This window comes from Aythya fuligula, chromosome 7 (genome assembly GCF_009819795.1).
Source record: "Aythya fuligula isolate bAytFul2 chromosome 7, bAytFul2.pri, whole genome shotgun sequence".
Taxonomy (NCBI): domain Eukaryota; kingdom Metazoa; phylum Chordata; class Aves; order Anseriformes; family Anatidae; genus Aythya; species Aythya fuligula.
This window is the reverse complement of record NC_045565.1, coordinates 14104566-14118044: the sequence shown is the minus strand read 5'-3', so window position 1 is coordinate 14118044 and position 13479 is coordinate 14104566. Positions and strand designations below refer to the sequence as shown.

Genomic DNA, 13479 nt, shown 5'->3' with positions numbered 1-13479 from the left:
AAAGGAGATCAACCTGCACGTACCTTGCCCACGCATGTTCCACAGTCACGGTCTGGTGACAGGAACCCCATTTCTCATTTTTACCTGACTTCCTGACTATGCCTAATTGATTATCAGTGTTCAGGGAGAGAGAGGGTGTGGTGGTTTTACTCAGGTGGGCAGCCGAGCTCCACCACAACCACTCTCTCACTCCCCCTCTCCTCAAAGAGGAAGGGGGAGAAAATACAACACAGAGAACTCGAGGTTTGAGATGAGAAAGGTTTAATTAAAGGGAAAGGGAATGGGGAGGAAAAAAGAAACAAAAGAAACAATCAGTCCGCATGGAAGCACAGAGAGAGGGAAAAAAATTATTCTCTACTTCCCATCAATGAGCGGTGTTCGGCCACATCCTGGGAAGCAGGGCCTCAAATGCGTAGTGGTTGTTCAGGAGGAACAGCCCCCTCCCCCACAAGAGCCCCCTCTTTTATTGCTGAGGGTGACATCAGGTGTTACAGAATATCCCTTTGGTTGGTTTAGGTCAGCTGCCCCAGCGATGTCCCCTCCCCATCACTTGCCCACCCCTGTCCGCCGGCTCTTGGGAGCTTGGAAGGAGTCCTGATGCTGTGCCAGCACTACGCAGCAATAGACACAACACTGGAGTGATATCAGGGCTGTTCCAGCTACGAGTGCAGAGTACAGCACTGTGTGGGCTGCTGCAGGGAAAAGGTGACTCCAGCTCAGACAGACCCAACACAGAGGGTCGAATGTTGGGAAGAGAGCACACTTGGTCTAGCAAGCAATACTGTTGGTAATCTCAGGGGACCAGTGCATACTTTCACTAGATCTTTATCAGTACTTCTGTCACTACCTGAGCACTGTTTCACTGCCACTGTCACAAACAGCAGGCTTACGCAGTTAAAAGCTGGGACTGCTGTGAGGCACTACAGCTGTTCATTGGCTCTGGACTCGCTTTTTAATTAGGGTCTTTAATTGCTATGTCCTCAGTACTTAGAAGCAGGCCTGAACATCCTCTACCTTTAGACTGCACATATGTACATATACACATGCATCTACATATATTCACAGACAGCTACGCCTGGACAAATATCTCCTTTATGCCAGATGCTTGTGCAGGGACCAGGTGCCACATTACACCTACATTGACACTTATTGAGCTGGTGCCTCACTCCCTTTTTTTTTCATTCTCCTTCAGTACTTTTAACAGTCGGCCTTACTAGATAGTGCCTGACCATGACAGGGTATGAGGTCTGGTATGACCAGCTACAGTATCGATCATCTCAGTATATGTCTCTATGCAGATTTAATAACATTTAGGCACTCGTCCATCACACTGTTTTACATACAGAAATCTTTGTTTATATGGCACAGTGTGGCCTCCGTTCCCCAGTGAGAGTACTTAAGGATGGCTTTGAGGTGCACTCAGGGAAGCTGGAACTGGTTAGCTATGCTGAGGGTGGTACCAAGCCACATTGTTGCACAGTTCCCCAGAGTTCTGCACAGGTACTATTGAGCATTGCTTTTTCCCTGGGGCACTCTATTATTTGCCTGGATTGCATCTGAAGCCAGTGCCAACGTTCGGTCCCAGCTTCTTCATATTGTGCATCTCCTGGTCGGAAGCAAACTAACTGCTTGCAGTGCTCTACCCTCCATCTTTCCTCTTCATAGGTTCATAGCAGAGAAGGTCTATCATACTGCGGTTCCTTACCATTATGATGGCCCGGTACTGAAAACTACTGATGTCAGCTTTGATGACACGGTTATTTTAATTAGCAGAATCACAAACACATGTAGGTAACCTTACAGACTCCAAAGGGATTCTTGGTCTTCTTAATAAAAGTCACTTGCACATATCTGGACATAGGACTATACCTGGTTCCTTGTCTGCAATAGAGAAAGCATAATCCAAATTTTGCCATTGGATTTTACGTACATTTATGATACGGAATCAGAATCCTCCAGCAAAGTTTTGGATCCATTTTAACCTGAGCAATCGGAGCCGAGGTTGTCAGGAGATGCTGTGTTCAGCCACTGAAAGTAGCTGAATTGTGCTAGAATTATGACAGTTGTGACTAGAACTACGTAACTGGTGCTAGGGTGACATTAGTTGTTACAGCAGACTTACTTGCTTACAGCTGTCATGGGACCTTCTTCATTGGCTGATATTAGACAATGGCTGGTCCAGGAAAACACATGAGGGCATTAGGTGCCTGCATTCCTCTTAGTTCAACGTATTAATAGCACTGGTTTCACAACTACAGTCTTATTAGTGACTCAGTGCTACAAGTTACACAATGTTTCAGGACACGGCCTGTCTCAAAGAAGATGCGACACACAAACAGAGAAATCTCTCCTTGTTTTAGAACACAAATACATAAATTTTAATCTGAGAAAAATACAAAATGAAACCATGTACAAGTTATGTACAAACCCTTTTTACAGGACAATATATTTTTCCATGATTATTACATATGACAAAGTCAGGTAGATCATTTCTGAGCACCACCATTTTTTCTCTTGCCAATCCTTCACGTTAAAATGTAAAATGATGAAGTCATACTCCTTTTTCTCCATGAACCTCCTTGTAAGTTGATAGTTGTTTCTCAGTGTACTTTCCCCAAGCCCACCCCCAACCTACAACTACATAGACAGGTGTAGCATCAGAATATGCTGTATACATGATTTTGTGTGTGTTTTCTTGGCCTCATTTTATTCATTTTATTTATTATTTTATTTTTAAATTGTTTACTTATTTTTTCTGAGGAAAGGAAAGAAAAAATAGCCATGCCCTCTCCAGAAATGCAAAAGTTCACATTCTATCACTGACTTTTTTTTTTTTTAAATAAATTGACATGACATTCTTTGCATTGGCTAGGCATGTGTGTCCCGAGATACACTGTCACAGTAGCGGCACTTTTGAACAGCTACTTGGTGTAACTTCTGCTGACCTTTTCGCAAGGCTCCTTTTTGTAATTTTCTAGTCAACACAATGCTTGTATGCCCCATTTTTGATTTCTGAAAAAAAATCTCTTTTCCTATTACACATACTCAACTGTCTATATATCATTGCTGTTGTTTTTAGGTTATAAAGCTCTCCTTTAAATTGCATTGACTGAGGCAGAAAGAAGCTTTCCCTTAACCTCACTGAGATTCTAATTGAATGCAGCATTCCCGTCTTTTAGATTCATAAGAAGTTAGCTATTGCTGTTATTTAGACCCAAACTGATACACAAGTACTTCTTAAATTTTCTTTCCTCCACAGAGATGTTATACAGGCAGCATAGAAATCTATTGATTTCAGTAGAATTTACTTGGTTCTATAGACTACTGAACATTAAAGACTACTTAGTTTCACTATGGCTGCGTGTTCTATAGCAGAGAATGTCTGTCTGTGCAGGATAGCTACATTGGTTGCATAAATATAGCTTTGATAAGTGCTGGGGCAGACTGTAGGCCGCAGTACCGTCACGAACAGTGGCGACAGCTGAGCAGCTTCTCGATTCCTTTCTTTGTTTCAGATGGGGGCTGTACTGACAGCTACTAATATTACTCACTACAAAAACACTACAGATAGTATGCCTGCTAACTGAAGATTACCAGATCTATAAATGACATCTACATATATAATAAAATTAAAATCAAAACAGTCTGCCAGGCATGAGATTGGTAAAGCACCCTTGGACTCTACATGAAATAAAATTCATGTTCAAATGTTGTGGTCAGTGGTGGTTCGGGTGGCAGGGAGAGGACAACAAATGAGGGAATACACAGACCTTTTCTTTCACCTTTCACCTGTTTTTTTTTTTTTTTTTTTTTTTTGTTTGTTTTTGTTTGTTTGTTTGTTTATTCTTCCTTTTTTTTCTTTCCTCCTTTTTTTTTTTTTTCTTCTACATCTACCATTGACTGTGACAGATGTTCCCAGGCCCTCACAACACAAGGAAAGCATTTCTGTCTTCGCTTTGTCCTGCTTTTCCCCTTTTGCATGCTTGTTGGCTTGTTTTAGGCAGATTTTAAACTAGAAATGAAAGGTGGAATGCATGATTCTTTTGATGCTGAGGAAATTCACAATGATAACAGCTTTCCCCATGAATTTTCTCCCCCCCTGCCCCACCCACGGTATGCTCTCATTTCAAATACATTGCTCTGCAGTAGCCTTTAGGAACATGCTTTGCAATGAGAATCTGTGAATGCCTGCTCTGTTTTTTTCTGATTCCGTATGAGTGTCCCCATGTCCCGGGGAAGTTGTTAACAGGTTTATGGATTAAATGGTGAGTGACTGGGCAGTGAGGACAAACATGTAGGATTTTTACATTACTGCTTCCATCATGCATCCGTTTATGCATCCGATTACTTCTAGACTTAGCTTGCACCCAAACAGAACTGCCAGAAGCAATTCTCTGCAATTGAATACACTTTCCTTTCCTTCTCCTACTCTATAAAGACTTCAGTATGTGCAAATACTCCTTTCATTGGCAAAACTAAAATCAAAACCAGACCACACAACAAACAAATGCCATCGGTGTCTCTTCTTGCTACCTGTCGACCTGCAAAAAAAAACGTTTAGACACCATTGTTCTAGTGTCCTGTTGCATATTCAGTGTGAACCCCTTTTCCCATTTTTCTGGTTTTGGCTGGGGATAATTCCCTATGCATGCAATCTGACTCATTGGGATGCTTTTCCTTTACAAGTGAAAAATAGTAAAAAAAAAAATATTTACTGCATCTAATTGTGGCTTCCTGTACATCCACAGCTGTTATAACAGCCTATAGGCTTCTGAAGACCCAGCGACTAGACATCTGTGTGGCTCAATAAGGCTGCATAGGGTCCTCATTACAGTCATTTTTACTGTCTTCACCTTGTATAAGTATTGCTGAGTTTCCCTTCATACACACATGGGAAATAGTTGCACACTGACATTTGTATGAGGACCTGGATGTCCCTGCTGTGCTCTTGCTTGTTGCCTGTCCTCACAGGCCTGTCTTTGGGGCTGCTAGGGTCTCTGCGTGCCATAGGTGGAATAATAACATTGTTCATGAACCTGTAGTGCTGCTTAAGTGACCATGTCCCCAACCAAGAGGCTTGTACTTTGAGCCACATGTGCCTGCTCTTTAACCACAGATGCTGAGTTCGACATGCAAGAGTTGTCAACACGGATGGCATTTTTAGACAGTCTTTGCAGTTTTCAAGAAACTGTGGTTGCCTTTTTGTTTTCTAATTTTATCCCTACCAAACAATACATTGCATGCCCATTGCCTTACACACACCACTAAAACAGTCCCATTGATGCTTTAACCATTGCATTTAGGCTCAGACTATCCTCTTTATGCATTAACTTGTGCTATGTGTGGCTGTCAGGGGGCTGTGCATAGTGCTCTGCCTGAGCAGCACCCTCTCAAATGCCAGGGCAGCGGGCAATTCTGTCCTTTCACTCTGGTGCTGGTGTGATTCAGAGGCTGCATTGTTAAAATACTGCCCACTAGACAGAGACCAGTTGGCTTGCAGGCACTGTGCTAGCATTCCAGCAAGTGCATATGGGACATAGTGCTGGCAGCACGCTGTAAGCATATGGCTGGCATGCAGCTAGCCACCTAGAGTGGCTTCTCCGTGTTCAGACCATGCGAGACCAGTAGATACATTTCCTCCATGTGTTAGCCCTTGGGTGATGTATGCCCTTTCTCTTTGTGTACATCTTCACCTCATCTCTGCTGTCCTCCCCCTCCCCTAAAAGACAAAACTGTCATCCTTTGGTGGTGGCTCTGACCTGTACCCAATCTTACAAACACCCCAAATACATGTGTCTGTATCCACACATATGTGTGTGTGTGCATTCACACATGAAAACACATACATGGTATCCACCACCTGATTAACAAACACCAAAGCCTGTTTAGCCTTGATTGATCGTGCATGCAACTCCTGAGAAAGCACACATTTTTCCTTCTCTTTTGAGAGAGGGCTAGGATTTCTTCAGGAACCTCAAAATTTCATTTCTCCTTCACTCCTCATATTGCCAGTCAGCTGTCCTTAGGCCACTTTCCCAGCCCCTTGCTGTGATGCCACTAATACTTAGTGCTGACTTTACTGTGGTGTTTAATGGTTGAGGGTTAAAGATCTCCAAGAGGCTTGCTACGTGCTCCTCCATCTAATTGCTAGAAGCTAGTCCTGAGCTTTTGATCGCTGAGAAGAAGAGCAAGAAAATATTTTTGATTTCTCTTAGGTTTTCTATAACTGGGAAGTCCAAACAGCACAATTATGCCTGCTTGTCTCTTGTATTGATCTGTCTTCCTACCCTTATATACACACCTATCTGCAAGAGTGATCAGAGCTTGTCCTTTACCTGTGTACAGTTGGCAGCTTGGCATTTTGCTGTATGATGGTTACCTGGGACAGACACACAAACCTTAATGATGTAGGACTGTTTTTTTTGATTCGTTACTGTGTTTTGTACTTTGAGTACTCTATTCTGAAGAAGGACACTAAGAACTGGCACAGTGTGCACAGGTGTAATTTTCTATGCCCATAGTTTACACACCGGTCTTTGAAAAAGACAATTAATGCACACTTGGTGAGGTCCGACACCATTTTCAAGATTTCTCTTGTAAGTGGGACTGGCTTTTTCCGCTGAGGTTACCATGAAAGCAGTTCATAAATGAAAAAGGAGTGCTGACTTCAAAGAAAAGGCCTAACTTGACCCACTGCAGAAACTGGATGCAGATTATAACATGTCGTTAGCTTGAGTGGCACAGATTGGAAGAACTCGCCCAAATCATCTTCTGTTCTGGGACTGTGAAATGAGAGAAACATGGTCTAAATAGTAATGAGAAACTGCTTAAACTGTTTTGTTTCTTTGCAGGAGATATTGAAATATTTTAAACGATCCAATTCTACATATACTGCATAACAATTCCTGTTATTTTCTTTAAATACCTATTCTACAAAATGTAGCAACAAAGTAGTTGCAGTCCAAGAAGTCACTCCAGCATAAAGCCTATAAAGTGGTAGTATGGTTACATTTGTACCGCAGCCAGTGGACAAACATCAAGGCCGAGAGAGCTTAGCTTAAATGTTGGATTACATAGTGGACATCATTGTTTTGACAACATATTAATCTGCTTTGTATCAGATTGATTCACGGATATTTCTCTAATGATAAAAGTACCACGGTATGTTTTATTGCGGTATTTCACTATTCTGCGGAATTACAGAGCCTACGGTTATCTTGCACCATGAAAAGCTGCCTTTCCTACTTACTGTGTCCTATGTTGTTGTTTTATTCCTTAATATCACAGCCTTTTAATTTTATTTATTTTTTTCTTCACACAATTGTATCTGATGTTGCTACTTTGAGATAGATAGACAGGTTTACTGAATCATTTAGACCACCAAATGCTTGGTGTGAATAGATACTGCAGCACAGATATGAGAGCACTTTTCTCTCTGCTGGCTAGAAAGCTTGTTGGCAACTTTGTGAAACTGCTGACACAAAAGGCACCTGTTGAAGGCCTTTTGTAAGGTAGGATATATACATTCATTATTTTTACTTTGATTTGGTTATTGCCTTACCTTTAAGCATGGTGTCCCCGCAAAGCAAACTGAAATAGATACGTAACGGGGAAAAAAAGACACTGCCAAACTGTGACGTTGCTTGGTACAGCACATCACTGACAACAGTGCATTGTCGTTGTCAAGCTGAGGCAAAGCCACAGGTTTTTATCCTGATCAGTGCTCAGCAAAGGCAATTCAATGCCCTTCACGGAGTCATGTGTTATCACCACAGGTCTGGGGCTAAAGCTTGCTGTGGATCAGGAAGAATTTGAGTCGGATACACAAGACTGATGCGGACCCATCAGCACTTCAGAGGTAAGAAACCAACAGAATATGGTAGATGAGAAAGCTTATGGCTTATGAGTTCACACACTGTTTAGGTACTCCAGCTCACAGTGCTGTAACATGTGGCAAAGAAGAAATTGTCTGGAATAAGCCTCTGCTGATGCCAGGGTTGCCATTTATAACAAGTGCTGCCTGTGAGTGCCCTGCCTACATGTCCCTCGGCTTGGGGTGATGATGTTCCGCAGCACACTTGACAGCGCAGAGGGCTATAGAGGATGTGGGGCTTCTGCAGGGGCATTACAGTGCATGGGGTGGTTGGACTTGCATGTCACTGGCAATGAGGGTGAGCTGTATACTGTAATAAAACCAATAATGTCTTGTGTTACATGTACAAAAATATGACTTTCGCATTTGAAAATAAATAGGTTCAGTTTATTAAGAGCTGGTGTCAATGCTGAACAAAATACACATCCTTCCGTAAAGAAACATGTTTTGGACTGTTCTTTCTTTTCTTTTCTTTTCTTTTCTTTTCTTTTCTTTTCTTTTCTTTTCTTTTCTTTTCTTTTCTTTTCTTTTCTTTTCTTTTCTTTTCTTTTCTTTTCTTTTCTTTTCTTTTCTTTTCTTTTCTTTTTCTTTTTCTTTTCTTTTTCCTTCCTTTTTTTTTTTTTTTTTGGGGGGGGGGGGGGGGTTACTACAATACAAGCTGGGCCTTCACTTATTTCCTTTTTGTAAATATCTCTTTTGTCTCCCTGGATTATATATCCTTATAACTGTGACCATCATCCTCCTTTAGGCCAAAGACTGGGGTGTGGTGTTTTTGGTTATTATTTCCTGTCTTAGGAGTCCGGCCACATCTGCAGTTTTTGAAAGGGAAAATACTTGACAATGAAGAAAAAAAAGAAAATATATATATTTTTCCTAATAAAGAAAAATAATTTAAACTGCTAGAGGCTATACATGACTAGTTCTGATTATGTTCATTTAAAACTGAAAGTTTCCAAAATACATGGAAGCAATATTAAAGGCAGACAAACAAAGATCTGTCTACTTTGTTTCCCCATTACGCTTGCCCTTCAAAAGTTCTCTGTCAGTGGTTCGGCATGTAAGAGGAATAAATGTCACGTCACCGTTCATGAAGTTTGTCGGGCTTTAAAAAATTAGTTCTGGCCTTGAAGGAGTCAACATTCATCTTCAACTTCTCTGATCGGTGGTATCAAGCTGCTTGTCGATTTGTATTGATTGATCTGATTGGCCATGTGAGTGCTCATGGGCTTGATTTGAATGTTTCTGGGATAGGCATTATCCGGCTCATCTGTAAACCATTTCTTTTCTGCTAGGGAGCAAAGTGGGTAGAGACAGAATAAGGAGGGAAAATGAGAATTTCTCATTAGTGAAGCACACAGACACACAGACACCAGAACAAGGGGAGGGGGTAGCAGTCAGTAAAGTCTATAGAGAAAGGGCAATCAATAGAAGGTGACTTTGACTAATTACTAGCAGTACAGTGCATTAGATTAATGCCTCTGAAAATACTCTTTATAGACGGAACATGACGTGTTGGCATATTTGATAGAAGTTAAAGAAAACTGGCAGTTTGCTTGTTGGACGTGAGAGCTTTTGTACTTATTTTTTTCATGCCCAGGTGAATGTCATTTGATCCCTTTTTTGAACTAATGCTAAAAATAAAGGGTTACACTGAGAAGCCAGTGTAAGAAGCCAGAGGATGGAGTAAGGATGATGTAGGAAAGAGCATGTGAGTTCTATACAGAGAAGTACCCCAGAAGTCAAAGACGTCTCTGAACTGTTTCAGCTGTGGGTGCTCGCTCTCATGTACAACGAAGACTCACAGCGTGTCCCACAGCTCTTGTGGCCAGAGGAACACGATCCTGCAGGGGATGGCTGTGACTCAGCTGCCTGGCTGCCAGTCCCTCAGGTCTGGGAAGGTGTGTGACCTACCTGATGATGCAGGAGACTGTAGTAGGGTGTCAGGCCTGAATGGATTGGTAGTGATGCATGACAGCAAGGCAAAGGAAGCGAGGATGTCCTTATCAGAGGGGACCCTGCTCCTTCCATATCTTTCAGCAGAGCCTGATCATAGGAGGAATTTTATGATACTGATTTGGGGTGGGCTGGGAGCAATGTGGGAAGGAGGGTGGCTGCTGAGAGGCTGTAATACTGCAGCTACACCCTCACCTCTTAGGCTTGCAGTTGCCATCCTGCATTGCTCATAAGCAGGTGTGGACAAAAACTTCTCAAATTTCACAGCGAGAAAAAAAAAAAAATCGCCACAATTTTCTTACGTGCTCCAGAGAGCAAGTACTGGTATAATTTCTAACTGACAGATAAGCAACTTGGCTCCATGCAAGGACTCATCTTTCCATGCAATGGCTCATCTTTCTGTGGCTTATGGTCCTTGCATGCTTGTGCTTTAACACGGATTTGTGAGGAGGATCTCCGCTCCTCCACCTCTCTCTGTCCCTCATTTCCAGAGGTGGGTGTGCAGAGCAATGAGCTCACGTGGTTCTGCAGATGCGATTCTGCAGCGGTGACGTTTCCATTGCTGCATGCCATGTTTAACGTGAGCTGCCGCAGAGCTGCTGCACTTACATTTATAGACTGCTTCTCATCACAATGGGGAACCCAAATAGCTTTGGAGGCCTTGTTTTCTCACCATACAATACAAACTAGCACTTCTGCTTAACCCTGAAATGCTGCTGTATCCTGGCTGGAACTGGGGCAGGAGTGGATGGGGTGCTAATTTACAAACAAAACACAGAACGACGACAACCAAACTGAATGCAACAACACACGCGCACACCTAAATCCACCTCAGACTAAGCACAAAAGCTTGGGAGGTGAGGCCAAGAACAGAAATAGAAAGACTGGGAAGAGTGAGGGACAACCATCTGAGCGCAGATGGATTAAAAATAAGTGACTAGCTTCAAAGGTAGGGGCTCTGAAGAGCTGCATGGATTTACCAACTTACTGTCCTTCTCAGTCACGCTGGTGAATATGAAATTTAGGCAATGAAACCTCCTATGTATTTAAGGCGTCTACTTGCAACACAAGCACCAAACCCCAAACTCGTGAGGGCTTAATCCCTCTCTTTTACCGATACATTTGTCACCTGTGCTTATGCAATTATAACAACATAAAATAAAAGTAAAAAAAAAAGAAAAAAAAAAAAAGAAAAAAGAATTTAGAGAAAGAAGTTATATCAGTTATTAGGGGTTGTTTATTGAGGGTAGGCAGATTTTCTGCATTGCTATTCCTATATTCAAAACTAGATTTTTCTTCTTTCTACATGTACACTGTCATGCTCACTTCAGATTAGGGTACGTGTTTTCCTGCCCACTTACAGTTGCCTGAGTCTGGATGTTGTTTCTTCTCCCATCTCTCTCTCTTACCTGTTATAATTAAGTTCCCTTTGATTTGAACAGATTGGACGATAGGAATTCATAATGTTACATCCTGCACACTGAAGCTAACTGATTAAGTGCTTTAAATTATTCTTCCTGACACAATGATAAAGTTACAATCTGTTCAGAGATGATCTACAGCTTGCCAGACTCCTACTGCTTCTTTCTACATTCATTTATCTTTTTGTCAGGCAGCTAAAAAAATGGGGGGGGGGGGGGGGGGGGGGGGGGGGGGGGGGAGGAGGGGAGGTAGGGGCAGGCCTTGATTCCTTAGCTCTTTTAAATTCATCAGAACATCTGAATTATTAATGAGACTTTAAGGGAACAGCTCCTGATGGGGGCTGGTTTAGGAAAGGTTGTAGGAAAAAAAAATCTGGGAATGTGTACACATCAAAATAATTTCAGCTCCATTTAAAAAACCATTTAGTTTGAGTGTGACACATGAACCATTATGCATTTGTGGAAACCAATTTTATGTGATCTACGATTAAACTAACCTTTCAGAGAGGTGTAAAGTGTGATGGTTATCATATTTTAAAAGCCTTGAGAGATCATATAAACAATTTCAAACTAACAGTTTTCTAATGGGTTGTGTTTAAAATGATTTTGAGGCAAGTTAAGTGCCGTGAACTTTTATCTCCAGAATATTTTTTACCATACGGTGCACAAACTTTCCTTGCCAACAGAACTTGCTGCAAGTTATTGTGATCTCTATAGCGAGAAAGGGAAGAACGATGCTAGTACTACAGATCTGGGATGAACTGTGGTGAGCAAATAGTGATTCCGTTGCCCCTGCTTTCCCTGGAATGTATACCACAAGCCACTTCTTTATGTTTTACTCTTTACAATAAAACTCATGTCAGAGAGATGATCTTCAGAAATTGACACCACAGTCTCTTTCTGCCTTCGCTTGGAAAGTAATTAATACGGACGATAATTAGTAAGTGCAGAAACCTGTAGATTCTCCTTTCATTGGTTGGTTACATTTTGTTTTTAGGTGAGACCTTGATCCGTGCATTATCATCTCCAGCATCTACACTTGGACCTGGTTTTACACCTGTCTCATCTCTTTTTTTGCTGTTCAAATCGCCCATTCTGTCCATTGCCTGCTACACTTTGAAATGGGAGGTGAATGATACTCCCCATCTTCACTTGTGGCCACTGGTGTGTTTTGCTTGCAGTTACTAAATGGTCTTCCTTCTTCTATCCCTCACACGCTTTTCCGTATTTTCCTTACTATATTTTCAGTCTTCCAAAGTCTAGGTGCAGAGCTTTAGGTCTCTTACTAACCACAAACAATTACACCAACAAAACCACAACCTTCTTCCTTTAAATCTGTCCAGACAAAAAATTTCCGGGTCTTCACATACTGGTTTCTCCTCCAAAATAGTGGTGGGTCTCTATCATGTTCTGTCTGTTTCTCTCCTTTCTGGCACGTGGATATTGATCCTTACCATATACATTTCTGTGTTACAGAGAGAAAGAGCCTTTTTTCCTATTTTTTAAACAGAGCACTTCAAGAGCGCTCTTGAAGTCCTCTTAAAGAAGATCAGGGACTGATCTTACTCTATTTGACAGGTTTGTTTTTGACAACATCACTTGGAACAGCTAGGTACCTTCAAATATCACGAAGCGGAAAACATTTACTTCCTCTCAAATGTGCGCTCATGTTTGTAATGGGCTATCAGCGCCTGAATGCATCCGTGGAGGTCTACAGGGCTTCATACTTGTATCACAAATAAATAGGTACTACTATCCTGTGTAGGATTTCCCCATGGCATCAACATATATAATTGATTAATCGTACAATGATCAAAATTGACATTTCATCAACTTCCGTTGGACTCTCACACTTTTCCTGAACAAATTTATTGCTCTGGTGCTTTAAAAATTCTGGCCTGAGCAATCATTTTTGAATAAGTGTCAGTGTGAAACACCCTCTCATCTGAGCAGAGGCACAGAAAATACCGGCTAAACATGCTGCAAAGTTTTATTAAATCTGTATTCTCACCACAATTCCAGGTTAGTTTACAATCCTTTAAACAAGGATTTCCATTTTTTTTTTTAATTATTTTTTTCTTTTTCTGACACATCCATCTCAACTGTGTGCGTGGCCATGTGTTTGGGTAGCCCCTGTCCCCAAATGGGTAGTGTGTTTAAAACTAGGCTGAAAACTCTCCTCTGCTATTTCTTCCCATCTGAGAATAATAAAATGAAAGTTCTTCTGCTCTC

At 41.6% G+C, this 13479-nt stretch overlaps 1 protein-coding gene across 27 annotated transcripts in view; it reads right to left on the bottom strand.

Annotated features, from left to right (window-relative positions):
* Positions 1–8512: 8512 nt before the first annotated feature.
* Positions 8513–13479, bottom strand: part of KCNMA1 (potassium calcium-activated channel subfamily M alpha 1) — a 470776-nt gene continuing 465809 nt past the window's right edge. For 10 of the 27 annotated variants that reach the window (XM_032191476.1, XM_032191474.1, XM_032191475.1 and 7 more), the window contains one exon: positions 8513–9161. In XM_032191476.1, coding sequence (XP_032047367.1) covers positions 9007–9161 — 155 coding nt within the window. In that variant the 3' untranslated portion in view covers positions 8513–9006. The remainder of the gene's footprint in view (positions 9162–13479) is intronic. The other 17 variants (XM_032191467.1, XM_032191480.1, XM_032191483.1 and 14 more) reach the window with 3 other exon arrangements.